This window comes from Myotis yumanensis, unplaced genomic scaffold (genome assembly GCF_028538775.1).
Source record: "Myotis yumanensis isolate MYYU_CA2020_CCGP unplaced genomic scaffold, mMyoYum1.0.hap1 SCAF_19, whole genome shotgun sequence".
Taxonomy (NCBI): domain Eukaryota; kingdom Metazoa; phylum Chordata; class Mammalia; order Chiroptera; family Vespertilionidae; genus Myotis; species Myotis yumanensis.
Window position 1 is genome coordinate 22,861,266 of NW_027223770.1, and position 26,984 is coordinate 22,888,249.

The 26,984-nt window shown below is 49.2% G+C and overlaps 1 protein-coding gene across 4 annotated transcripts in view; it reads left to right on the forward strand.

The window, feature by feature from the left end:
• SEZ6L (seizure related 6 homolog like) overlaps positions 1 to 26,984 on the forward strand; it is a 131,634-nt gene that overhangs the window by 93,440 nt on the left and 11,210 nt on the right. For 3 of the 4 annotated variants that reach the window (XM_070399354.1, XM_070399355.1, XM_070399356.1), the window contains exons 7-12: positions 2,818 to 2,984; positions 3,808 to 4,002; positions 6,630 to 6,768; positions 17,852 to 18,048; positions 22,456 to 22,650; positions 23,485 to 23,676. In XM_070399354.1, coding sequence (XP_070255455.1) covers positions 2,818 to 2,984; positions 3,808 to 4,002; positions 6,630 to 6,768; positions 17,852 to 18,048; positions 22,456 to 22,650; positions 23,485 to 23,676 — 1,085 coding nt within the window. The remainder of the gene's footprint in view (positions 1 to 2,817; positions 2,985 to 3,807; positions 4,003 to 6,629; positions 6,769 to 17,851; positions 18,049 to 22,455; positions 22,651 to 23,484; positions 23,677 to 26,984) is intronic. The other variant, XM_070399357.1, reaches the window with a different exon arrangement.

Sequence of the window (26,984 nt, forward strand, 5' to 3'; positions counted from 1 at the left end):
TACGAGATCGTCAGCTTTGATTTCTTCCTTTCCCAGGTGAGGAAGCTAGGGCCCGCCGAGGGAAAGGGCTTGCCCTGGGCAGCACAGGAAAGCACTGCAGGACAAGGAAAGAGGCAAAAGGGAATCTAGACCGCCCCGCCCCCCTGTCTCCTGCCTCCTCGTTCTTTCTCCTGAAAATCCCTTTTTGCACTTGAACAGGGAAAGAGTGTTCTTTCAGCTCCTGTTCTGTGCCCAGTCACATACTCGGCTTCATGGACAACAGGGAAATTACAGGTCATCGGTTCCTGGTAGAGTAAGAAGCTGACATGGAAAAACTCGACTTAGGCACATGAAAGAACTAGGGAGAAGTCACCAGGCAGTATCTAAGGGAGAGCATGTCTGTAGACTCTAAGCCAGTGGTTCTCAACCTTCCTAATGCCGCGACCCTTTAATACAGTTCCTCATGTTGTGACCCAACCATAGAATTATTTTCGTTGCTACTTCATAACTGTAATTTTGCTACTGTTATGAATCGTCATATATCTGATATGCTACATGTGTTTTCCAATGGTTGCGACCCACAGGTTGAGAACTGCTGCACAATATACATGGAATCCAGAATCTTAACACTGTAGCATTCTGTGACCTTATGCTAGAATATTCTTGAATGTTCTTGAAATCTAGGACCTTAGCTGCTTAGGCTTGCTGTCTTGGGTTTGGTTCCCTTGGAAACAGAGATGCTACAAGGATGTGAGGAGAAGTCGTTGACTTGGGAGCTGATCCTAGAATATACTGGTAGAGGCATGAGAAGGTGAGCAAGGGAGGCAAGGGAGTCAGCACAGGATGCACTAATAAGCAGGTGGCTGTGTGGGCACGTGGGGCTCTGTCCACTGGGGATCCTGGGAAACTGTGTTGAGCATCTTCAGAGTGGTCCTTCTGGAGGGGCAGGGAGCTGGGCTACTTACTTACCACCCCATCCATCACTGGATGAAGGATGCTCCCGGGCACACAAACTCCCCCGCATTGCCTTCCACCCTTGGAGCTACTGAGCTGGCTGACTCTCAGAGACTTTGGATAAAAATCCAGCATAAAATTTGTGAGCCCGGAGTGCTGACAGGATATGGGAAGGGTGCCGACAGCATTTACTGGTGGATGAATCAGACTGTGATCTTAGAATTATAGTGTCTGGACTTCTTTGACATTTCAAACCAAGACCATTAACCTCATTGGGTGGGAAGGGATTCTTATAGAAAACACCCGACAACTAGTAACTTACCCAATCTTGAGTCCACTTCCCGACAAGTAGTCCAGCTTTACCCTGAACAACTCCATACCAATAAGTCCCAGCTTTAACTGTAAGGTGCAGGAAGGGGGCATCTTGGTAGCATCTGAATGACTCTTTAAAAGTCTGTGGACTCTTGAAAAAACAGATTCCCAATCTTTCCTTCTGGAGATTGATTGAGAAGCCAAACCTGGAACTCTGGGTAAAGGACACGTTCTAAAACGTAGACCCTGGCTCTGCCTCATCTGAGTAGTAGTGGGGATAAACCAAGTTTGCATTTTATAGACCAGAATGTGGGCAGGAAGAAAAAAAGTCAATCAAATGAGTATTTTCTGGAAGTTATTGAAATCATGGTCCGTGAGCCGCCACGCTGGCACTGTAGCGTCATTGGTGGTTTCTATGGGGCCTGCCAAGGTCTACAGAGGTAGGAGCTGGCAACCACCAGGGAAAACCGGTTCTCAGTGTGTCCGTAGGGAGGGAAGTTTGTAGTGGTTCAGGGGGTTTAAAAGTCAACACACGCACACAGTGCAACACTTGTTGTGCTAAGAAGAAAGGAACAATTAAATGTTATTCGTTCCATATATTTGCTCGAGGGGGGAAAAGCTAATATAACACAATATTTAAGTTGCAAGAGCTTAGCGCTAGATAGGAAATGTGCCCTGATCTAACCTTGGGGAAAAGCAGAGAATATAAATTGGGGTCATATGTTGAAGGGCTTTAATGCCCGACTGCTTCAAGAGAACCATGGAAGGCTTTTGAGTAGAGGATGTGCATGAAGAAAGGTTTAAAGATAACCCTTCCCCACCCCCAAAAAAATGAAGTCTTTCTAGGATTCATATTTTTTTTTAAATGAAGTCTTTCTAAACTCCAGTTCCATGATATGCAGCATGAAAGGTGGGTTCTCTGGTCAGACATGTTTGGGAGACACCATATACCCTTTCTTGGAAGGTACTAATGTGCATTAGCCAGCAAAGGCACTGACAAGTCCTGCAGGAAGAAGATGTTTAATCTCTATTTAACCCAGCATTTTCCAAACCCATTTGACTACAGACTACATATGGTTTTGAGATCAAATGTATGGCTGTTTCAGACATTCGAAAGAATGTAACTAGAAAATTGCTATTTGGGGAAGATTAAGAGGCTACCAAGATTCTGAGACCTCGAGGTTTTCCTCCAGAGTGACCTCCTTGGTCAAAGGCTTTAGTTCTTTGAAAGAGGATTCAAGACACAACAGAGTCAGCAGGGATCAGAAGACTGTGAAGGGTCCCTCCTCACTCTTGGGTATAAATTAATCGGTATCAACTAATTAGCTTGGTTTATTCCATCAGACACATCGCTTTCCCTATAACCTCAGAATCAATCTGTGAGTCTAGGACAAGCTTTCTACAGAACACGAAACAGCTTCCATAACATAAGGCAGCTTGTCTGGGCAAGTAAGGGGCCAAGCTGGGATTTAAATCTGGGAATGAGAGGGGCCCCATGCACACCCCTCCAGCTGCTGTGTCGGTGCCCCGAGAAGACCTCTCAGGGGCCCTTCTCTCCTTTCCCACCGCCAGGATGATGGTCTACAGCGGGCTGACCAACAAGTCCGCTCTTCTCTATGACTCCCTTCACACCGAGAGCGTCCCCTTCGAGGGCCTGCTGAGCGAGGGCAATAGCATCCGCATCGAGTTCACGTCCGACCAGGCGCGGGCAGCCTCATCCTTCAACATCCGGTTCGAGGGTGAGGGAGCACGGGGGCCTCCCCCTCTCCTGGGGTGGTGGTGGGGGATCAGGGGAAGCATGGTGGGGCTGGGGCTGGGTCCTGGGAGGTAGAAACCTGGCTGTCCAAAGACGGGGGAGACCCTGTGGCCAAACTGACCCCTGGATTTCTAATAACAACACCTACCACTTACTGAGCACTTACTCTTCGCCCAGTGTCTTATGCCCATGTGCATGTGATGTTTGCCACACTGTTATGTGAGAGATGTTGTTATCTTTTAGGTGAGTACACTGAGGTTAGGGAACTTGAGTTAGAAGAAAATGGAGATAAGGCTCTGTCCAGCTTGAGTCTGGATCCCTAAGGTCGCTCTACTCAGTGAGACCTCTCAGGGTCCAGCCACCCCTTCCGCCAAGAATTGTTAGCCAGGGCCTCTCCTGCTCAGCCCTGGCCCTTTAAGAAAGGATGCCCTTGGGGAACTTTCTGTCCCATCTTCCCTAAGAAAAGTTGGTCTTTCTCTTGGACAGACTTACAGTTTCAAGTGGCAGAAATTGGGGCTCTTAGTTATGGGACATGGGAAGAATCCATATGGGACAGAAAAAGGAATTTAAACACAAAAACGCTGCAGGGTTGGGAGGGCAGAGAGTCTTAGTTCTATTTTAAATGTGAAAAACAGTGAGACCCCGAGACACCAAATGAATGGCCCCTGGACCCAGATCACAGGGTCTGGTGCCCGTTTTCTTCGGCGCGTCCCCGAACGTCAGGAAGGAACCATCTTCCTGAGAGGCAGCCTGGGAGCCGTCCCGGACGCATCTGAGCTGCTGACCCCTGTGCACCCCCTCCCCAGCCTTTGAGAAAGGCCACTGCTACGAGCCCTACATTCAGAATGGGAACTTCACCACATCCGACCTGACCTACAACATCGGCACCATAGTGGAGTTCACCTGCGACCCCGGCCACTCCCTGGAGCAGGGCCCGGCCGTCATTGAGTGCGTCAACGTGCGGGACCCGTACTGGAATGACACGGAGCCCCTGTGCAGAGGTGAGTGGCCCACCGCCCGCCTCCTGGGGCTCCCGGGGACCTCCACCCCCCAGATGGAAAAAGCAAGGTGAATGGTTACAGGCCTGTCACCACTTTACTTACCAATTTTAGGAGCAGAACCCTTTCCAGGACTCCTGTCCTGTGGGTGAGGTTTGCTGCTTGTCCTTGAAAAAATCGACAATTTTAAAAAATGTTTTTATTTATTGATTGCTATTAGAGTAAGGAAAGGGGGGCGTGAGAGAGAGAGAGAGAGAGAGAGAAACGTTGATTTGTTGTTTCACTTATTTATGCATTTATTGGTTGATTCTTGTATGTGCCCTGACAGGGGATCGAACCTGCAACCTTGGCATATCGGAACAATGCTCTAACGAACTGAGCTACCTGGCCAAGGCAAAATCGATACATTTTCTTTTTTTAATAAACAAAAAAAAATCAAAATTATTGCACAAGCACCATGTCATTAAACCATTTCTCAGTGAATGGCTTTAGATTCCTGTAATCCTTGAAACTTAGACCTAGAAGAGACTTTCAAAGTCGCACAGTGCAATGTAAATGTTTCAAAACCAACTTCATCAATGTAGCTGATGAGCAGTAAAGGTCATTGGGAAAATATGGGAAGACAAAAGCCACGCCCAGTCCCATTACCCATTATGTAAAATCACCCCCAATGCGTGTCCTTCCTTCCAGCCCACCTGCTATGCAAAGGTGACTTGTTTTACAAAAACACTAGAGGCCCGATGCACGAAATTCGTGCAAGAGTAGGCCTTCCTTCCCCCGGCTGCCAGCACCGGCTTCCCTCTGGCACTTGGGACCCAGGCTTCCCTCGCAGCCCCAGCTTAGTCTGGAAGGACATTCGGTCTAATTAGCATTTTATGCTTTTTATTAATATAGATAACTGTAATGATACTGGATATGCAATATTTATCATGAAAATTGATCAGTTTTAAGAGGTGCCTCTTTGTCCAGGCACAGACCCCACAGTGTGCAGCTTAGTGACAAGATCTCTACATACATTTCAGCTCCTATGTGCCCCCTCCATTATGTATTCCTGTGCAGTGCACAACCACCCCCAACCCAGCAGTCCCGAGCCCAATTATTAGTAATGGTGATAATGACAGTTGTTAATAGCAGTGCAAAACCTGTGCTCCAGGCACTCTGCCAAGGGCTGTATTCGATTACCCGATTTAATCCTCACTGCAACCCTTCCTATGGCCCCATTTATAGAGGAGAAAACTGAGGCTGCCCAGTGACATGCCTAAGGACACGAGGAGGGTAACTGGCAGGGGCGGGAATGGCACTCAGGTCTCCCTGTGCTCTCAGCCCCTCTGGACAGCGTTGGCTTGTAGGACCTCCTCTACGCAGGCCCCCAGTGCTCTGCCCTCCCCATTTCCCAGATTCAGGGCGGCTGAGCCACCCGAGCCTGGATCCCTGAGGAGCCTGGGAGTAATGAAGAGAACCCTCGCTCCTGGCAGCCGCCACCTGGATGGTGGTTGGCGTGAAATAACAGCCCCGCGTGGTGAGGGATTGATCTCTGTATTAAATGTGCTGGTTTAACAGAGCGGAATTTATTGGTGCTTTGGCCTCTGCCACACTGAGAACTTTCCAACGCGGTAAACACAGAATGGAATTTAAAGGGCCAGGCGCCAGGTATGGTCATATCTCTGCCTCCAGTTCAGAGTCGGGGTCTTTCACAGCTGGTTAATGATGAATTATGGAGCACTTACCTCGTGCCAGGCACTGTGCTGTGTTCGACACCCATGAATTCAGTTATGCTCCAGAATAACCCAGTGACGTCAGCAGCGGTGTTACCCCGGCTTCACAGAGAAAGGAAACTGAGGCTCCAAGAAGTTACCTGCCTTGTCACACAGTGTGTTGATGTCAGAAGCAAGGCTCAAATCCGGGTCCACCTGACCTGAATGCACCATGTCTTAGCCACTACTGACCCTGAGACAAGAAAGAACTGGCTGTTGAGGCTTCCTTCAACCCTGTGAGCTCTGTCCTTGGTCCTGAAAGAACTACAGACTTGTCTTCGCCAACCCCCATTAGAGGAGGCAGGTGGCCAGCCCTAATTTAATCACCCCACAGACATGTGTGGACATCCTGAGGCGAAGGCACCTGTTCACCGAACATGGCAAGCCATGGCTGTATAACTTTACACTCTTTAAAAAAAAGATATATATATTATTGATTTCAGGGAGGAAGGGAGAGAGACATAGACACATTAATAACTAGAGGCCCAGTGCATGAATTCATGCACAGGTAGGGTCTGGCCCGGCCAGAGGGAAGGGGACGCGAGAGGTTGGCCGGCCGGCCAGCCCTTCCCTCTGGTTGAGCTCCCTGTTGAACTCCTGGTCGAACTCCCGGTCAAGGGGACAATTTGACAATTAGGTTTTTATTATATAGAATGAGAAGGAATCATTGATCAGTTCTCCCTGCACGCCCCCTACTGGATATCAAGCCCACAACCTGGTCATGTGCCCTGACTGGGAATTGAACCGTGACCTCCTGGTTTATAGATTGATGCTCAATCACTGAGCCATGCTGGTGGGGCAATAGCCCACGCTCTTAACCACTATGCCATAGTGACTTCCTCATAAATAAAGTGTGTCTATCTGTGTCATTTATAGCCATGTGTGGTGGGGAGCTGTCTGCTGTGGCTGGGGTAGTGCTGTCCCCGAACTGGCCAGAGCCGTATGCGGAAGGTGAAGATTGTATCTGGAAGATCCACGTTGGGGAGGAGAAACGGATCTTCTTAGATATCCAATTGTGAGTGTTTATCGGTGGTCCCCCACTCAACTCATTCAGACTTGGGAAGAAATTGGCCCTGCTTTATTATTTCAACCAATATTAAATAAGCATCTACTGTTTGTCAGGGGCTGTGCAAAGAACTGGGGTCCCAGTGGTGAAGGAAACAACCTCATACCCACAGAGAGAAAGCCCCTATGCTCAGGAAATTCTGACTACTAAAGAAGCAGGCATTAAGTGAGGAAATAAACCAATAATTGTGTACTGTAACTCTGATCATTGAGGTAAGGATAGGTGTGTGGTGCTATGAGATTCTGTAATGGGATGTGATATAAAGAGGAAGATCAGGAAGGCCTTCCATGGGGATTTGATGCTAAAGCTCAGAACTAAAGGCTGAGTTGGAGTGGTGCACCCACAAGGAACAGAATATGCAAAGGTCCTGTGGCCAGAGAAACAGCCTTTTCAAAGGACTGACTGTCTGGGCTTGCCAGGAGGAGGAAGGAGGGTTCTATAACACAGACTCTCTGTGTTGCAGTAGTTAACTTCCTGTCTGTCTCTCTCAACTACACCAGCAGGTCCTTGCAGTCAGAGCCTGGTCTGACTAAACTCTGTTCTAGGGTCTAAGACAGAGCATGACACATACTAGATGCTCAGTAAATGGTTTCTCAATGAAGAAATGCTATATGAATGGACTTACTGGCTGTGTGGCTGTTTCCTGTACTCATTGATGGTACCTCTTAAATGTTCCAATTAAAATGTCCCCCACCAATGCCCCATGGCCAGTGTTTGCACACAGTAGGTGCACAGCCTGGTAGGGACGTGGAGAAAAAGCTTTCCTGAGAAAGTAGCATCGAAGTCAGGGGTGATGTCCCCAGGGGGGCACTTGACAGTATCTAGAGGCATTTCTGGTTGTCACAATTGATGATGGGCGGGAGAGCTACCGGGATCTAGTGAGAAGAGTTCAGGGATGCTGCTGAGCATCCTACACTGCACAGGACAGCCTCGCCACAAAGAATTAGCCAGCCCCAAATGGCCATCGTGCCAAACTAGAGAAACCCTCATCTATGCCGAGACCTGAAAGACAGATAGAAGATGGGCAAAGATGGACAGGAACAGTGTTCCAACCCAAAATGTGCTAAGGTCCAGAAGCAGGAAAGCACCATTCTCCTTTGTCCATGATATCAAACATGTGCTGAACACATAGTGCATCCCAGGCCTTCACATCCTGGGCGCCTCACAACAAGCATATGCAGTGGGTTCCGTGATTAGCTCCATTTTACAGATGAGTAAACTGAGGCTCAGAGAGATGGAAGACTATGATCACCTGGCTGGGAACTGGCGGGGAGCAGCTAGGATTCACACCCGGCTGGCTGGGTCTCTAGGACCTGGGAGGAAGCCCTGTGTATCCAGAGCTCAGTGATACAGAGGTAGCAGTGGAATCAGGCAGGGTCATGAAGGTCGCACTGGGGAGTCTGGATTCGCCCTAATTGGGTAGCAGAGGAAGGGCGTTAAGCAGTTAATAGGATTAAAACTTTGCCGAGGGGAGCCCAGTCCTCCAGTCACCAGCCCAGGGCTTTCTCTGGCCAACTCTGGCACACACTTGGCAGAGTGGCATCTGGACTTGGCACCCTCTTCCTCCCCCAGAGGGAGTGAAAATAGCATCTCACCAGCGAGGGTTACGTGAGGCCCGAGAGCTGCTGGGTTTAATTTATCTGGTTTGGTTTCCGCTGACAGTTTTAGTAAACCAATTTGAGTTTGATAGTAAAAATAATTTTGTCCTCAGGGCCCCTCAGCCCTGCCTAAGTGTTTGCAATTGTCATGTATCAGAGTGGCCCGGAAGGAAGCATTTGCACTGCAGACCGAGGTGGGTAGGTGGCCCACAGTAGGCGCAGGGCAGTGTTTGCTGAGTCATGAGGACACAGCCACGTGTGCCCAGCATGTGGGCACTTTTTTCCTCCCTCATCTACTGGGAAGGTCTGTTGATGCTGTGGGCATTTAAGATAATGGTTCTAATGAGTCACTATTTATATGGGACCTACTATGTGCTGGGTAGTTTATATCCATGAGCAATAATGAATGTGCACATTATTATGTAGAGATAATAATCACATAATTTAAAGCTAATGTGAGTAGAGATCATTATAGAGGGGTGATCACCCGATTTGGAGATAAGGTATGCAGAGCACATTGCATGGGGTCTGGCGCATAGTGGGAGCTTCATAAATGGAGATCACGGTTACCAAGTATCCTTGTAAGGCAGATATTACCATCATTATGTTGTGGATTTGGAACTGACAGCACAGAGAGGTTAAGCGGCTTCCTCAGGTCACCCAGCCAGGAAAGGACAGAGCCAGAGTTTGCACATACCGAAGCCTCCACTTCCATTGACTTAAACAGCCTTTGGGGGGACCAGCTATCTGTCTGTGATGAAGCGAGGGGCTCCCGGACATCGCTCAAGTTCAGGAAGAGACGTAGGGCCATAAATAAACAAGGTGAGAAGCTGTGGACGGCAGGGTGGGGATGAAGGCGTTGCAGGACGCTGGATTTACCTCGGCGGGCTGTAGAAATGTCACAAAGAGGGCGACATCCAAGCAGAATCTTGAGTGTTGGTCAAGCTGCAATGGGGGCAGGGCTTTCCAGGAGGGGCCCATGAGAGCAAAGGATTCAAGCAAGTGCAAACAGTGACTGTTAGGTGCCCAATGGATGCCCGGAATTGCAGCAGCAATTAAGATCATCTGCTTTGCATTACTGGTTTGGCAGTGGGAAGAGGTGCACAATCTTAAAATGAGCCAGGAGCCCCCAGGCTAAACCTCCTCTGCACCCCAAATACCTAGTCCCTAACCCTCCATGAACCTCCCAGCGCCATCAGGGGATCTGCCACTTAACGCTAAAACACAACTGAGCGTGAACTTTTTAAATCCTTAGGAATATGTTAAATATCTATCTATCTCTCTATCTATCTCAAAATAAAGCATAGAATGGCAAATAAAACAACTAAGGAATTATTGTGAAGACAACATCAAAGAATGGAAGACCTGGGAGGGGCCCAGAGAGGGGAGGTAACTCACCCGGCTTCACACAGCAAGTCAGAGTTAGGACCAAATAGACAACTGAGCGTGGCTGCAGGAGCTGAGCACAGAGGCCACAGCCTTGAAAATGCCAGGGAGCTGCCGAAGCTTCCAGAGTCCAAAAGAGCTGCCGGGAAATCCCGACTCTGCTGCTCACCAGCTCTGTGGCCTCGAGGGGTTGGGGGGGGGGGGTGCTACCTGCCTCACTTTATCCCCAGAGCCAGGCACCTAGTAAGTGCTCAGTAAATATCTATTAAATTTTTACAAAAGAGATGGTGAGTGTGGAAGTTAACCAGATAAGCAAAGATCTTAGTAAGGTTTCTGACATAAACAAATACCCTCAGTTAACTCTAGTTTCACACACACCCCATTATATGCCAGGTTTTACGCTAAACACTTGGCATGCATTATTTCAGGGATGATGTTGGCCATCGTAGTATCATCAGTATCATTGTTGAAATCAGTGTCTGATGTTCATTGAGCATGTACTATTTGCCAGTAACTATGGCAAGTCATTTGACTCTTACAAAGAAACCTATGTGATATCACTGTGCCTAGCCCCCTTTTATAAATAAGGAAACTGAGGCTTAGAGAGGGGAAGTCACACAGCCAAGGTCACGCAGCTAGGAAGAGGCCAAGTCAAGACTTGAACTCAGGTCTCTGGGGCCAACACCAGTGTTATAACCACACAATAAATGGTAGTGAGGTGCTCAACAAAGGGGAAAGCCCTAGCCCCATCTTACGGAAGAAGAAACTGAGGCTCAGAGAAGTAACACCCCTCCCCCCCATTCCCCGGGCACCTATTGCAAATATATGTCTATCTCTGAAGGAAAAAAGTTTCCACCAAGCTCTACCGTCCCTTCCCTGGCTCCACTGCAAAGCCCAGTCCTAAATATCTCCGTTTAGGGGCCTCAGCACAGTTCTTTAACCAGGAAATAAAAGGATCTAATAGCAAAGCTCAATAACCACATGATTGATAGTGGAAGAATGTTTCTCTTCAGCTGCTGCCAATCTGCTTGGTGCTAAATTAATTCCACACCTTAAATAGCAAGTGCCTTGTCCAGAGGCCGTTCAATTGTTCGCTGCTTCCAGCTGCAAGAATTCAGCTTGGGAGCCAGGCAAGAAGGAAGAGTCAGGAGTCAAGGGCAGCACTGGCCCCAGAAGCACAGATGTTCAGACACCAGCAGAAATCATGGGTGAAACAGCCATCATAGAAACAAAAGTCTTCCAGTCTACCAGCTGAGGGAGATGGGATGTCCCCAGAGCCAAAGGTCTAAGGAATCCGAGAAGGAACCGTGAAGTTCATAGAGCCCAACTTCCATCATGTTGCAGGTGAAGAAACTGAGCCCCAGAGACAAGAAGAGACTGCCCCCAGACCACTCTGTCAGTCAGCTACTGCTGTGTAACAAATTAATCCAATCTCAGCAGCATGGAACACCAAATGTGTCACATTGCTCATGAGTCTACAGCTCAGTGGGGTGATTTTTCTGGTCTCGGCTGGTTCACTCGTGTCTGTGGGAAGCTACAGGTTGGGGAGGTGGCTGTGTGGATTGTAGCTGACCTTTCTCGTGTATTTGGGGTGGGGTGGCTGTTGGACCTTCTAGGCCCAGATGGAGATGATTCATCTCGGCCGCACATGTCTCTCATCCTCCAACAGCTAGCTCAGGCTTCTTCCCATGGTGACTGGCCAGGGTTCCAAGACAACAAATCGTTGGTGGCCTCCTGAGGGTAGACTAGCAGCAGCATGTCTGCATCATCCTGTGGCAAGTCACAAAACAAGGGCCAGGCCGATTCAAGGGGTGGAGGAACAGACTCCATTTCTTGATGGCAGGTGCTTCAAAGCCTTGCTGCAAAGGCTGTGGACACAGAGAGGGGCAGAGCTTCGAGACCATTTTGGTCCTCAAACTATCACAGCCAAAGAAGAGCAGAGGCCAGACTCGGGTCTCCCGGCTCCAGTCCAAAGCTCCAAATGGCATGACTGTGTGCAATGACCCTACGCATGCCCAGCATTATCCCCATTGTACCCATGAGGAAACCGAGGCTCAGAGCGGTGAAGTAACTTGCCTACGATCCCCCAGCTAGGAAGTGAAGGAGACGGGATTCGCACCTAACGCGTGGTCCCTGGCATTTAGAAGGCTCAGAAAATACTTCTTTCTCTGCATGATGCTTCCTTCGTGTGGGAGGACACGCTGGAGAGATCCTGAATTTTCTCAGAGGAAAAGGCCTTTGGGAGGGAGCCTTGGTTTCTGATCCCAGCTCTTCTGCTTCTTGGCTCCGTGGCCTCGGACAAGTTATTTCACTTTTCTCAGCCTCACTTTCCTATCTTCCAAGGGAGGGTGATCATGGCACCCACCTCTTAGAGTCTCTGAGAGATGAAGACTGGGCAAGGGCCTGACACAGGGCACGCACCCAGTCGTTTCATTGGCAGCTTAGAGTGACGATGAATTCCTTCCATGTGTTTTGGCCGTGGCCATTGTTAAGGAACTTTTTTTACAATTGGTGGATTCTGAGATTTTCATCTGAACACAGAAGCCCAGGCTGGGCAAGGGACTTGTCCATCATCACAGAGCAGAGAAGTGGCAGGAGGGGTACCTCTCACTGAGGTCCCCTGACACCAGATTTTGTGGCCAAATCCATTCACCTCTTAGCAGACCGTGTAGTTCATTATCCATATTTTTAAGCAGAAAGATGCCCTTTTAATTGAACTCCTGGCACTGATTATGTTACTTACAGCTCTTGATAATATTACCCCCATTTTACAAGCGAGGATACTGCGGCTCAGAGATTTTCAGCTACTTTTTCAAGGTCACCCAGCTACAAACCAGGCCGTCTAGGATTTCTATCCAGAGCCCGTTCCTTTAGCAGTTTCTTGAGACGGAGCCAAAACACCAGGGTGAGTAGGGACCGATTTTAATAGGCGAAGCAGCCCAGAGCTGTTGGGTGTCCCAGGTCTGCAGTGCTGGGTGTGGGGTGTCATGTCATTGGCCCTGATGAAGCTTTGTCCACCCTGTTCAGAGATGGCTCAGTCTGGGGATGTGGAAATGGGGAGCAGCTCAGCCTGTGGGGTGACCCCAGAGGAAAGCATGCCCAGCGGGGCGGGGGGGGCAGGCTCTTTCTTCTCTTTCCTTTTGAGCAGAACTGGAGAATTGATTGAAAAGGGGAGAAAAGTGGAAAGAAAGGAAAAACAAGAAAGAAAAAAAGACTAGAAAACAGAGTCTGTGTCTCATCGCCACGGAAACCGCAGAGCAGCCGCTTTCAGTCCTGGCTGCCTCCTGGATCTTTAAGATCGAAGGCGCCAAGGCCCCACCCCCGGAGAGGCCGAGGGCGTCATTAATCCGGGGTGCAGCCTGGTTATCATCTGAGTTTTTAAATCTCCCCGAGATGCTCAGCTGCAGCCAGGACTGAGAACCACTGGACAGGGACAGGGCTCCAAGTTGGCCTGGACAAGCACTTGGTGAATGTTGCGGGAGAGAGGAAAGGAAGGAGGAAGATGAGGACAAGGGAAGGAACACAGAAGCAAATAAGAAAACTGCTCATTTTTTATGCTTTCAGCTGTCCTTTTAGGGAGCCAAAGAGATTGGTTTTTCGTGCCCTCCCTGGAGTCCACATGCTTTCTTGTGGTGTCTGCCATGTTATCAAATTAAATGGAAACCAAATTAGCACTGGGCCGAAGGGCCCTCAGCAATCCCACATGCTGAGCAGCGTCTGGTGCTGGCTGTGCATCACGAAGGAGCTGAGGCCTTGGGATCGGGGCCTGTCTGGGCTCAGTTGACCCCTCTGTCAAATGGGATCCCTAACCTTTTCTCTGACCACCTTGCTGTGTGGTTGGGGGGACCTGAGCAGACATGGACACAAAGAAACTCTAAACAGGACTAGTTTTCTGGCCTTCCAGAAAAACATGTTTGATCTAAGTTTGATCGTACCTCCAACTGCATCTATAGACTTTGGTCCTCTTTTTCCCCTTATTTAAATCCTGTGGTCTGTTTCATCACCATCTCTGCTGTCCCCTGGGGATCCTGCCTTACTTGCAAGATGCTATTTTCTTAGGAAAGTCGTTTAATAACCCCTCCGAGCCTCAGTTTGCTCATCTGGGAAATGGAGATAAATTCACCATCATTCATTCATGTAAACGACATTTATTTCACCTGTGCCGAGCCCTGTGCTGGGTTTCAGAGACATGCGGACCAAGAGCACGTCCCCTCAGGGAGCTCGCAGCCCCAGGAAAGGTGCCCCGGGTTCTGCCCTTGACTTCGGAGGTTTGGATTCTGGCTCTCCTGGTTGACCGGCTCTGTGAGCTTCAGAATGTTTCTTCACCTCTGGGTGCCTCGGTTTGCTTATCTGAGAAATGGGTGGCAACAGCGGTACTCACAGTGTTTGTCTGATGGTAAAGTGAAATTGGTGCTTAGATCAGCTCCCGGCCTGTAGGAAGCCTATGGAGACCTTGGCTGGTTATATCGCTGTAAATGTCGAGTGGGTGGGGAGCATAACAGGACCTTAAGGAATTAGCAAAATGTCAAGCAGAGAGGTGAGGAGGGGCCTTCCAGGTAGAGGGAGCAGCATAGGCTAAGGCAGGTCCAGGGGATACAAAAGGCCTGCGGTACAAAGATGTTGAGACAGCAAAAATGGCAGGGGGAGGGCCGTCCTAAAAAGCCGAGCAACCACACTTTACTCCTTGAGCTAATTTTTGCGGTTTCCACAGTCCACTTTCCATCACCAGCCACTCCTTTTCTCCCCCCCTTAAACTGCTCATAAATTGGCTTGCCTTTTTCACTCTGCTTACTCTAAGCAAAATGATGTCCGTGAAATGAGAAGTTGGAAGTGCAAACTGTATATTTATATATTTTTTCTAATTCACATTCAAATAAGTACATAGCCATCAGACGTTGTCCAATATGTTTGCTTAGCTAACATCATCTTGTGAATATCACCGGGGAAAGCCTTTTTTTTTTTTTTAATATATTTTATTGATTTTTTACAGAGAGGAGGGGAGAGGGATAGAGAGTTAGAAACATCGATGAGAGAGAAACATCGATCAGCTGCCTCCTGCACACCTCCCACTGGGGATGTGCCCGCAACCCAGGTACATGCCCTTGACCGGAATCGAACCTGGGACCTTTCAGTCCGCAGGCCGACGCTCTATCCACCGAGCCAAACCGGTTTCGGCCGGGGAAAGCCTTTAAAGGCAAGATTTCCAGGCAAAGGTCAGACGTTGGTTTAGAAAGAAATAAAGAAAAGCAAGGTGGCTTGGTCATCATTTCTTCCTACGCCTTCTGTGGAATATTAACTCCAGCTCCACAGTTACAAAGCCCACCTACCACTTCCACGCCCTCCCCCCCTCACCCCCACCACACCCCATACCAAGCTTAGGCGACACTGCCCTCTATTGGCCAAAACAGGAATTTCTTCCCCAGCCAAAAGCTTGCTACTCTGTCAGATTCACATTTGCATTCTATCCTCACCTCTCTGGCTGTCTAGACCCTAGTGGAAAAAAAATAATGAGGGTCCCTCAGGCTCTTTTTATCTGTTTCTGAAGAAGTAATACATGCACATGATTTAAAGCCCAAAGGGACAAAAGGGTCTGCTGTGAAAATTGTTTCCCACTTTTCCCCAGCAAACACCCCCTCTCCCGGTCCCCTCCCTCCAGGCAACCACTAGAACTAGTTGCTCATGTGTTCTTCCCAGACTCTTTAAATATTTCAAAAACCATTAGAGAAATCTCATATCTACCGAAATAAAGCCAGCCAGACTAAATAACCAGTTTAGCACTGATTTTATTACATCCTCTGTTATACAGGATCAATAATGGCAACAAAACAAAACAAATTTAATTGTTACCAGGAGATACATAACATGTCGGGGACAAAAATCTTTGTAGAACAGGGAGTCTGTAGAGAGAGGAAATATTGCCGTAGTGGGAGAGAAAGTGTTGGAAATCACAGGTTTAATCAAATAAACTTTTAGCAATGATGTCATAAGAGCAAAGGACGTGTCAGGATAGGGGTGTGGGGGCGGTCAGATGGGGTTTCCATCTTGCAGGTTTTAGTTGTAATTTTTATTCACATTTTCTGATAATAAGACTGAACCCTGCACACTTATTGGAGATGTATCGGTGGCTTTCACAAAACATCCTATAAAATAATGGTTTGTATCTCGGGCTTTGGCATCTGAGAGACCTAGGTTTGAATCCTAAGCCTTATTTGTATGTGACCTTGGGCAAGTGGTTTCTCCCAGTTGAGCCTCGGTTTTATTATCTGTAAAATGGGACGATCGTATGTCTTCATTTGTGGTGGTGGTGTTGTTTGAGTGCTGGATACTCCGGAGGCAGCATTCTTGTTATTCAAAAGCTAAATGGGGTCTCTTTCCTCAAATATCCAATGGGACCAGTGCTTTCACTGCCCTGGAACAGGGAGGAGGTAGAGGAGGATGTCAGAAGTGGAAGCACAGGACGGCAGTCCACAAATAGCAGCTCACGCTCCGGAGGGGACCACAGGGTGTGCCTAGAGCAGAGTCAGAGTGAGGGGAGAGAGGAAGCCAGAGCCCCGCTGCTCAAGGCCAGGGTTGGCGCTGGAATGGCTTATCAGGCATGTAGAGGTGTCATGGCATCAGGCTTGATTCCGGTGACCTTCACATCTGAGAAGAATGAGATTGTATGGAGGCAAGAGGGGCCCAGGAGGCGGGCGGGACAGAAATCCTTCAGGGCAGCTCCAATCGCTTAGGGCTTTTGAATTAACCCCTGGGAGCAAGCGTTGAAATCAGCCAGGAGGAGAGGGGTCCCACTCCCAAGGCTGACAGCTAAGAGTCTGTTTGGGGACCAGGCCCCAGCAGAGATGGAGTCAGAGCCACAGTCCACCCTGGAGCTGAGGCTGAGACCTGGACATCCACCCTGGGCTGGTGCTGATTCATCCTTCACACCCTCGGCATCACCTTGAGAACCGGGGACGCAGTGCTGAGTGGGGCAGACATGTTCCCCGGCATCAGGGAGCTCTGGCCTCGTGCAGGCGTGGCCCGGCGCCATGGAGCACCGGGTGCTAAGCTCCACGGGGGCTTTTGTGGGAAGAGGGTGTTTTGGGGTGGAGCAGGGGAAGCTGGTAGAGATCACAGGGCCGTGAGTCTCCCCACACCACCCCTAGGGAAGCTTTACCTGAGGAGTTGTGGGAGGTGCCGTGGAAGAGGTGGTGGTGAATAAAACATAACCCTGCCCTCTGGAGGTAAATCTTCAGCGGTGTGCCTCGCATTTCTGTTTTGTTCTTACTAACTGAAGCACCAAATGGATGGTTTCCACCCCTCTCCCCACTCCAAGACCAGCAGCAAGCACCCCAAGTTGGATGAAGCCGTCAGCAGGAAGGGCTGGTGTCAGTCTGCATGAGTTGCAGAAACTTCACTCGGGGCCCTTTCCTGGACCACCCCTCTCCTCTGGTGGTGGATAGCTCAGTCAGGAGACGCCTGATAAAATCCCTTCACCCTCCCCCCCTTCCCAGCACGATGACACCCTAACGCCTACACTTGGCTCTCTAAGCCAGGGGTCCTCAAACTACGGCCCGCGGGCCACATGCAAATACAAATATTGTATTTGTTCCCGTTTTGTTTTTTTACTTCAAAATAAGATATGTGCAGTGTGCATAGGAATTTGTTCATAGTTTTTTTTTTTAAACTATAGTCCGGCCCCCCAGTGGTCTGAGGGACAGTGAACTGGCCCCCTGTTTGAAAAGTTTGAGGACCCCTGCTCTAAGCTCTTCATGGGCTGACTCCCGCAGATCTCCCCAGGTTCCCGTGTCTATACACACACCCACACGTGCTGACCACCAGGCAAATGCTTTCAGAAGCCATGACCTCTCTCCCTGGGCCAGGCTTGCAGGAGGATCGGCATGTCCTGACCACATTGGGAGTCCGTGCCCACCTCAACCCCAGTTCCTAGCCTGCGCGCCTGACACCTCATATGTCTCAAGAAAGTGTGTGTTGCCTGAAAAAAATAAATCAAAAGCTTGTTGAACGCCCCTAACTTTGCTTCGCCACACCCCCTTCTCTCTGGCCCTCAGCCTGAACCTTAGCAACAGCGACATCCTGACCATCTACGACGGTGACGAGGTCATGCCCCACATCCTGGGGCAGTACCTGGGAAGCAGCGGCCCCCAGAAGCTGTACTCGTCCACGCCGGACCTGACCATCCAGTTCCACTCGGACCCTGCCGGCCTCATCTTCGGGAAGGGCCAGGGATTCATCATGAACTATGTGGGTAGGTGTCTCCTCTGGTCAATGTTTTTCACTGTATTTAGATACCGGTTAAGATGATTTCCTGTAGCTAGATCTTTTTCAGGGGGATTTTGTGTTTCATAGGGCTTTTAATATATAGGCACAGTAAATATATGTAGTGTTTAAGACCTGAGTCAGAAGGACCAGGGTTTGAGTCTTAGCACTGTTGCCAATGACTTTGTGACCTTGGGCAAGTCACTTCACCTCTCTGAGCCTCCTTTTTGTTGTCTGTGAAATGGAAATAGTGATTTCTACTTCACACGGTTGATATCAGGACTTCGTAGATCAAGCCTCATAACTTGAGGAGGCTTCATGTGGGGCATTAGATAATCTAGAGTTGAAGGTTGTTCAACCCAGGTTATCTAACCTTGAACAGAGAGTTCAAGGTTGGAGGTAGAACGGGGAGTCAGTGAAGTATAGACAGGCATTGTTTAAAAGCATGGGACCGGAGAAGGTCGCACAGGGAGTGAGTCTACATAGAGACGAGGACAGGGTCCAGGAGGGAGCTTGGGACCCTCCAGTGTTCAGAGGCTGAGCATAGGCGGGTGATGGAGCCAATAATGAATAAGGGGGCATTACAGCTGGGGAGTGAGAAGGGAAGGGTGTGGGTGAACAAAACAGTAAGAGGTATTGGCTGGTCAAGTCTGAACTCCGCTTGGACTTAGCAATGTTTTTGAAAGATGGGGGGAGATAAATGGTTTGGAAGCCACGCTAAGGATCAAGATAAACATCACCTGCATCTATTGGTTCCAAAGTATGGGAGGTGGGAGAAAGGGCTGTCTCCATTGGAAGAAGAGTCCTTAGGCGACCTATTGGTGCACGGGACTGCGCTCAACCAACTGAGCCACACCGGCTGGGGCAATGAGTCCCTTTTCTTATTTCCAGCTGGTGGACACTTCTCATCCCTGCCTGTTCCAGAGGCAGCCGTCAGAGCAGCAAACACAAATGTTGATCTTCTTTCTTAAGCTTCTCGAGGGCCTTTTTACCCTGGATTGTGCTGCTACATGCGTTATGTTGTGTTATTCCTGCTACTTTGCATGCTTGTCCCACACTTTGGTGGGGGGTGCCCTGGGCATAGGTGCCCTCCTGAGTCAGCTGCCTTTGGAGGGAGAGTGGCAACTTGGCTTCAATCTATCCTTAGACTGTTCCCCCTTTCCCCGCCAGAAGATGAGGTCATAGCTTTGCTCTTCTTTCTTCTCTGGTGCCTGAGTCAGTCTTCCAGACCTGCATCCAGCTCGGCAGCAGAAAGCTGACTCGATCCCAGCTCCCCAAGGTTACCCGAGCGTCTGGCCCATGCTCATTTGGCAACATCTTGAGGAGGCGGCGCTCGTGTTAACTGAAGCTGAAACTTAGACTTGTGTGGCAACTTGACGTTGGCAAGCACTCTTCTCCGTCTCATTTTATTCCATCTTCAAATGCATGGTCTTCAAGTGAAAATGCACGAGGGGTTCTGTTCATAGTCAGCGTCGGGACCGTGTGCTGATGCTGTGGAGAAGCAAGCGCGGAGCTCCAGAGACCACGTCCCGGGGGTACGCAGCCTGGCGAATGTGGGTGACACACAGAAAAGAGAGAAGAGTTCCCTTTGTTCTTCTTTCTGTTAAAGAAACACCCAGTTAATTTTACAGGGAAGGCAAGTGAGCCTCTGTATTCCATTCTGATGCCAATCAATTGCTGGTGACCACCCGTGCCGAAGACCATGTTGAAAAGAATTCCGAGGTCATGCCGGACGTCAGTGGGGAAGAATGGCACTGTTGCTTAGTGACGTCTGCCACGGCATGGGCTAGGTATTTGCTATCATAGGTCTAGATTTAACCAGACACAGATGCGATTCCCATTCAGTAGAGGAAACTGACAGAAGGGCCAGGGGTTTCTGTGATCATGTAGAGAATTCTGAAGCACCTAGACCAGTGGTCAGCAAACTGAGGCTCACGAGCCACATGCGGCTCTTTGGCCCCTTGAGTGTGGCTCTTCCACAAAATACCGACTTCTATGCATGGGCCACGAAGTTTCCATTGCACTGCACATGCGCGCCCGCACGTGGTATTTTGTGGAAGAGCCACACTCAAGGGGCCAAAGAGCCGCATGTGGCTCGCAAGCCGCAGTTTGCCGACCACTGACCTAGATGATCGCAAGGCCTAGTCCCCAGCTCTGGGAGCTGGTCAAGGCTTACCTACTGTGGCAGCTGCCAGAACCTTCCACAGGAACACTCTGGGCTTACATGGTTCTGGCCTCCTTTGCACAAACAGAAGCAAATACCCATTCTCATCATTGCTTCTTGTGCTTTGCTAGTGTCTTTGGCCAAGTGCATGGGAGGGAAGGGAATAAAAAAACGGAGATGAGTAAGCAGTGTTTTTCAAAGAGATGTTGGTCACTAATCTTAGGATAATAAATGGGCTGTATATTGTAGGTCAACTCATTCAAAAGACAGTGGCTCCCTGGAGTGCTGTGTTGAGGACTGGAGGGTTTCCGCAGGATCCAATGAAAGAGATTGTTGTGATTGATTAGTGATGTCTGTCATGAGTATAAGATGGTAAATGGTGGCATATATTCAGTGCATTTGGGTATTTCTTTTGCCCAAAAGTTAGACGATGGTGCTGACCTTGACCATGAAAACTAGAAACATGACTTCAGATCCCTGTTTTCCTGGTGCCTGGCATGTGGTAGGTGCTCACAAAAATCTTACGTCAAACAAATGAATGATTCCATATAAGTCATCTTCGTGTTCCTGTCATACCCTATACATTGATTAGCATTCATATTGCCCTTAGGGACAGACAGGGTCGTGATTTGTGTTGCCACTCTAGGATTGAGGACAATGAAGTTCAGAGATGTGTATTGATGTGACTGGCGTCACACAGCTTCTAAAAGAAATAAAGAGGACTAGAAGGGAAGCCCTCCAACTCCTAGGCCGATTTTCTCATTCTTAGCAGAGTGAGGCGCCCATCGGGACAGATCATTCTAGAACCTCCACCTAGGGTGTTTGGTGAATATGCAGATTCCTGAGTCAGGGTCTCTGGGGGTGGAGTCTAGGGACTGAAGAAGAGGAAAGCTACATGACCTAGTGAAGGCCTCTGAATGTGTCAACAGTGGGGCCATGATTTCAGTCAAGTCTCTGCTACATGATGGCCACAGCTGAGGAATCACAAATGTGATGAATGCCACAAAGGAGACAGGGTTCTCACGGGGATGTGCAGCCCTGTTGGCTCACATCAAAACAGTCAGACAAGCAAACCTTTCTCAGCAAAGCATTTGGCACAAGGCAGACCACGTATCCAGTATTTGCCCCATCTCACCCCTTTCAACCAGAATTCCAGCACTTGCAGCTGCGTCCTAAATCCAGGGCTTGGCTGATTCTTCAAAGACCTAAAAATAAAGGCCCCTGTTCCCCACCAAGCAGTCCTAGATGCCCTCTCCCTCCCCCTCCTTCTTGCCGACAGCCATGAGCTCTCCCTTCCCCAAATAAAACCCTGATGAAACCCCAGGAAAAGCCATCACTTGTTTCTCCGCATGACTTTCCCGCAGACAGTGCAAGGGCTTTGCTCTCCCCAGAAGCACTTAAGAATTTCAAATTAATTATACAGCATAATTAGCTCTTTCTTGCAATCTGGGCAGTGGGCACTTGGAAGCAAGAAGAGTAACAATGGACTTTGGATGACTACCTTAGTGATGAGAGTTTGCTGAAGAAGAACAAAATTATGCCAGAGGAAATCTCTGTGATAATAAGCTGCATGTAGCCTTTGATAATATGCACCCATGATATGCAGTGTGATTTGAGGAATGCACCAACAATTACTTTTATTTTGATAGTTAAATATTGATCTTCACCTGTATTACAAAAATATTTATCACCTAATCCATCTAACCCATGGATTTACAGACATTCTTAAGATGAGGCTGAGTGTATTAGCTACCTATTGCCGTGTAACAAATTACCTCCCAAAATTAGCAATAAATATTTATTATGTCACCGTTTCTGTGGGTCATGAATTCAGGAGTTAATGTTGGGTGGTTTGGGCTCAGAGTCTGTCATGAGGCTGTAATCAAGATGTCAGCCGGGGCTGTGGTCATCTGAAGGCTCCACTGTGGCTGGCGGCTCCTTTTCCAAAGTGGCTCTCTGCCGTGGCTGGCAAGTCAATGCCATTGTTGGCAGGAGACACAAAGAGAAGTGATCATGCCCAGTCACACTGCTAGTAAGGAGCAGAGTTAGGATTCTGTCTGATACTAAAGTAACTTTATCAAACCAAGAGAAGTTGTGTAAGTTCGGGGACCCACAGGAAGAGGTCATTGTAAAATCTCACGGTTAAGCGTTCTTTCTGTTCTCGGGTTTGGGAAGTGTTTTTCCTCTGACATTCATAAAGCAGAAGGTGAGGATGACGTCTTTGTTTTAAAGAGGTGTCAAGGAATGACTCCTGCTCCGATCTGCCCGAAATCCAGAACGGCTGGAAAACCACTTCGCATACGGAGCTCGTGAGGGGAGCCAGGATCACCTACCAGTGTGACCCCGGCTACGACATCGTGGGGAGCGACACCCTCACCTGCCAGTGGGACCTCAGCTGGAGCAGTGATCCCCCGTTTTGTGAGAAAAGTAAGCATTGTCCTGTTTTCTTCTAGGTCAGTGGGTGGTGAGTCCTCGCTGGTTTCTTTCTGGTTTTGTTTTGTTTGTTGTTTTTTTCATGGATGCAGTGGAGTTATTTAATGTGGAATCTGGCCTCCCTTCAACTCCACCAACTCATTGGTGCTGCTCCTAGACGTCACTCTGTAGGCCTAGGGCAGGCATCTCAGACTCAGGTGCCCTCAGAAGCCAGGCAGGTAAAGTAAATGAGTGAGACAGACTCGTGTCAGACAATAGGGAGTGGTATGGACTGTGGTGAAGGGGAATGTATGCAGCCTGTGTAGACACATCATTCAAATTCAGGTCTTTAAAATTCTGGTAGTAGCCAAGCAAAACAAGTTAAGCTGGACCTTAGAGTCCCAGTTCGAACCCCTATAGTAGGTGGCTGACTCATCCACACAGCATCTGCCCCAGTCTCCTGGTTCCTCCTGCCTGGCCCCTCAGGCGTGAGGCCAGCCATGTCTGGTGGCAGCTAACTCTGGTGTCTTGAAAAGGAGTAGGAAGGGAAATACTCCTGGTAGCAGAGGGAGGGGCTACGTTCAGAGGTGTACAAGGTTGTATATCATACATAGGTCTTTGGGCCCTGATGCAAAGCAAACGTATCTTTGGGCAAATTCCTGAAAGTGGTTTGACGTCCAAATCTTTTTCATCCCGGCCTCGTCTCCAGCCACCTTTGATGCGCCCGAGGTGCATTATCTTCCCAGCGGGAAAGGAGCTTAAGTTAGGAACCTTTCTAGATCCTTCTGTCATTCATCCGTGGCCACTGAGAGCCCTAACACGCACCTGGTCTGCTTTCGTCTCGAGCAGTTATGTACTGCACCGACCCTGGGGAAGTGGACCACTCGACACGCTTGATTTCGGACCCTGTGCTACTGGTGGGCACCACCATCCAGTACACGTGCGAGCCCGGCTTCGTGCTGGAGGGGAGCTCGCTTCTGACCTGCTACAGCCGCGAGACCGGCACCCCCATCTGGACGTCCCGCCTGCCCCACTGTGTCTGTGAGTCCTGTTTATTGACTTAATGAAAACTCCATGTCGCTGCCTCTTAGTCACGGAGGCACACTGACTGGGCTGCTCAGGGAAGGCACCCCGCTTTGGGAGTGCCTTTTATTATGACGATCACAGAGCTAGCACACACTGAACGCAGGGGTGCTGCGACATTCACGGTCAATGTGCCAGGCACTGTGCTCAGTCCTTTGCCAAAGGCCCCTTTCTGCTCCCCCAGTGGCCTGGTGAGCATGGCATCACTGGCTCCATTTCAGAAGGTCCAGAGAGGTGATCTCATTGCCGCAGGTCACACAGCCAGTTAACCCAGACGGTCCGCAGGGACTGAATGGGGTGGATTTAAGCTCTATTTGGCCTCGTCTATGTGGAGCCACCGAAGCAAATGTTTGGTTTAAAAAAACAACAACACCTTTTTGGGTTTCCTGACTGTAAAAACTCAAAAAAGGCTTCCCAGGTCACTCTGAAACTGGAGGGTCTATTCTCACCAGGCAGGGGAGGTAGAGAGCGGTGGTCCAGGAGGCTCAGCTTGGGAAGCACGTTCCCTTCCCGTTTCCTCCTGGCGACTTGGGAGGGTGGGGAATTGAAGCTGCAGAGACCCAGACACGAAAAGCTAAAAATAAAAGCTTATTGTAAAACCCTGGGCGGCGATACCCTTTTTATAAAGAAAGAAACGGCACTCCGCTAATGAGGACAGTCTCCAAAGGCCCTCTGGGCCGCCACGGCTGCTGGGTTCCCGAGAAGCGTGTCTCCCTCGTTTCGGGGCGCCTTTCCCTGAAACCTCAGCGCCGGAGCTGCAGGCTCAGTGAAGACAGCTTCCGCGATACCCATGCTAGTGAGTTCACGCACCAGGTGGGTGGCAGGAGATTCGCCATCCTCCCTGAAGCCTAAAAAGTAACCACGTGATTCCCACGACGTTACAGGCAGGCAAGGCTGGTGGGAGATGGCGCATGAGGTGAGAGGATGGTCCCATTCTTGCAGCGAGGTGCCCGGAGCGAGAAGGGGGTTACCGTCGGGGTTCTCAGGGTGTTTTTAAGGATGAGGTTGTCAGACACAAAACAGCTTTAAGGTGTTTCCTCTACTGAAGGAAGGAACAGCCCCGATCTGACGGACACCTTCGCCATGCTGTGTCCTTCCCCAACATGGACACGTTTAAACCTCATTAAACTGCATGAATGCTACGTGTGTCCACTTAAAAGCAGGAAAGGAGGCCCAGAGAGATTGAGTAGCTTTCCTGAGGTCACACAGCAGGAAAGGGGAGATCCTAGGATTCCCATTCAAGCCTGATGAACCCCCAAAGCATTATCATTTCCCCCCCTCCCCATCACTGCAGCACCAGCTTCTGCGCGAAGTTCCGGTGCTTGATTGTTGACAAAGATCTTCCTCCAACAAGCTACTGATACAGACAGTAAACCGTATCAGCTCTGCTCCTCCAGCTTCTGTTCAGGGTCGCTGGGACTCAAAGCCATGTTCTTTCCTAGTCCATTTACCCCAAGACACTTCCAGAACAGACAGGTCAGGCACTGGTGGGGGTCAGGCATTGGTAGGGGAAAGAGTCTGGGATTCGCAGTCAACACACTCCCAGCTCTGCTGGGTGACCTTGGACAGGTAGCTTGCCCTCTCTGGGCCTCAGAGCTCTCATCTGAGAACTGAAAAGGAAATAATACTCCCTACCAGGCAGGGTTTTTGGTTGTTTGTTTGTTTGTTTTAATTTTTTTAAATATATTTTTATTGATTTCAGAGAGGAAGGAAGAGGGAGGGAGAGAGAGAGAGAAACATCAATGATGAGAGAGAATCATTGATTGGCTGTCTCCTGCACACCCCCCACTGGGGAGCGAGCCCACAACCTGGGCATGTGCCCTTGACCGGAATCAAACCTGGGACCCTTCAGTCCACAGGCTGATGCTCTATCCACCGAACCAAACCGGCTAGGGCCAGGCAGGGTTGTTGGAAGTAACTCATTTAGTCATTCAATATGCAGGCTAATGCTAGGAGGGAGTTTCCTAAACTTTCTCAATTCAAGATACCCTTGGTGTCTCAGAAATGTTTTCATTGACTTTCCAGGCCAAAAATACCTAATAATCCTGTTTGTTAAGTAGTTTGGTCCAAACAGCTTAATAATTAGCTATATCAGGATAACTTAGTCGTTTTTTGAGAAAGTAGCACACATAAGTTGAAAGATTATATTTTTATTTCATTCTTAAATAACTACAGTTACTACTCCAGGGATACATGTGCCTGCGGGGCTCCACCAAACTTCTCAGACCTCAGCATCAGGCTGGACTCTGCTATGGTCATTTCCTGTTCCATGTGGATTTGTCACAGTTCTTGTCTCTTAGCACAGCAACCACGGAACAGCCAGCTTTGCAAAGATGAGGCATCAGTAAAGGGAACTTCCTGGAGCTAGTAGTTCCCAAGGGTCTGAGAGATGTCACTGTGTCTCCTCAAAATTTTACAAAATCTCACAGCATCTCTGTGAGTTCATGGTGGCACCCCAGGGCACCTTGGTGCACAGTTTGGGAACCATGGTGGTGGTCGGGCCCTGAAAATAGAGCAATGGCTAAACAGACACGATCCATGCTCTCATGAAGCCTGGGGTCTATTGGAGATGAGCGGAGGAAAACAAATCTATGAAGAAAATAGCAAGGATAAACAGCACCTCCTCCAGGGAGACCTCCCTGACTGCCTAGACTAGGTCCTCTTTCTCTCCTCGGAGTTCTCATGGCACCTACAGTTCAGCTATCACAGCACTTGCTGTAGCCTATTGAAATGACCTGTTCAGATATTCAGAGAAGCAAACACATAACTCACTTGCTGGGATTGTAGCCATTAATTCTTGTATCCCTCGTGCCCAATAGTATGTGTTACTATTACCATCGTCGTTATTGTTAGTGATACTAATGTGGCCTTTATTGACGGTGGCGTGGTAAATGACTCCTCAGGCTCCCATCCAGAAGACATAAACCACGCTACCTAGAGTGATGATATGACAAATTCAGTGAGGGTTTTATGGGTGACTCTCTGGAGAAGCACTTAGGGATTCCCCAGGAGGCCCTGGCAGAGCCCATGTGGCCAGACTGTGACCCTAGTAAAAGCTCCCATCGATGCACTGTCCCCAAGATGCCTGAGGGGTGGAGCCCCGGCACTGAATCTAGGGGGTTGTAGTGCGGCCAGGTGAGAGCAGGTGAGGACGCCTCCCCTCATCTCCCTAAACCTGCTGGCAACATCCTCCTTTACATCGAAGTCTAAGAGTTTATCCTCTGTCTTTACTATCTCCCCAGGGCCAGGACAGTCCCTGGGGTTGG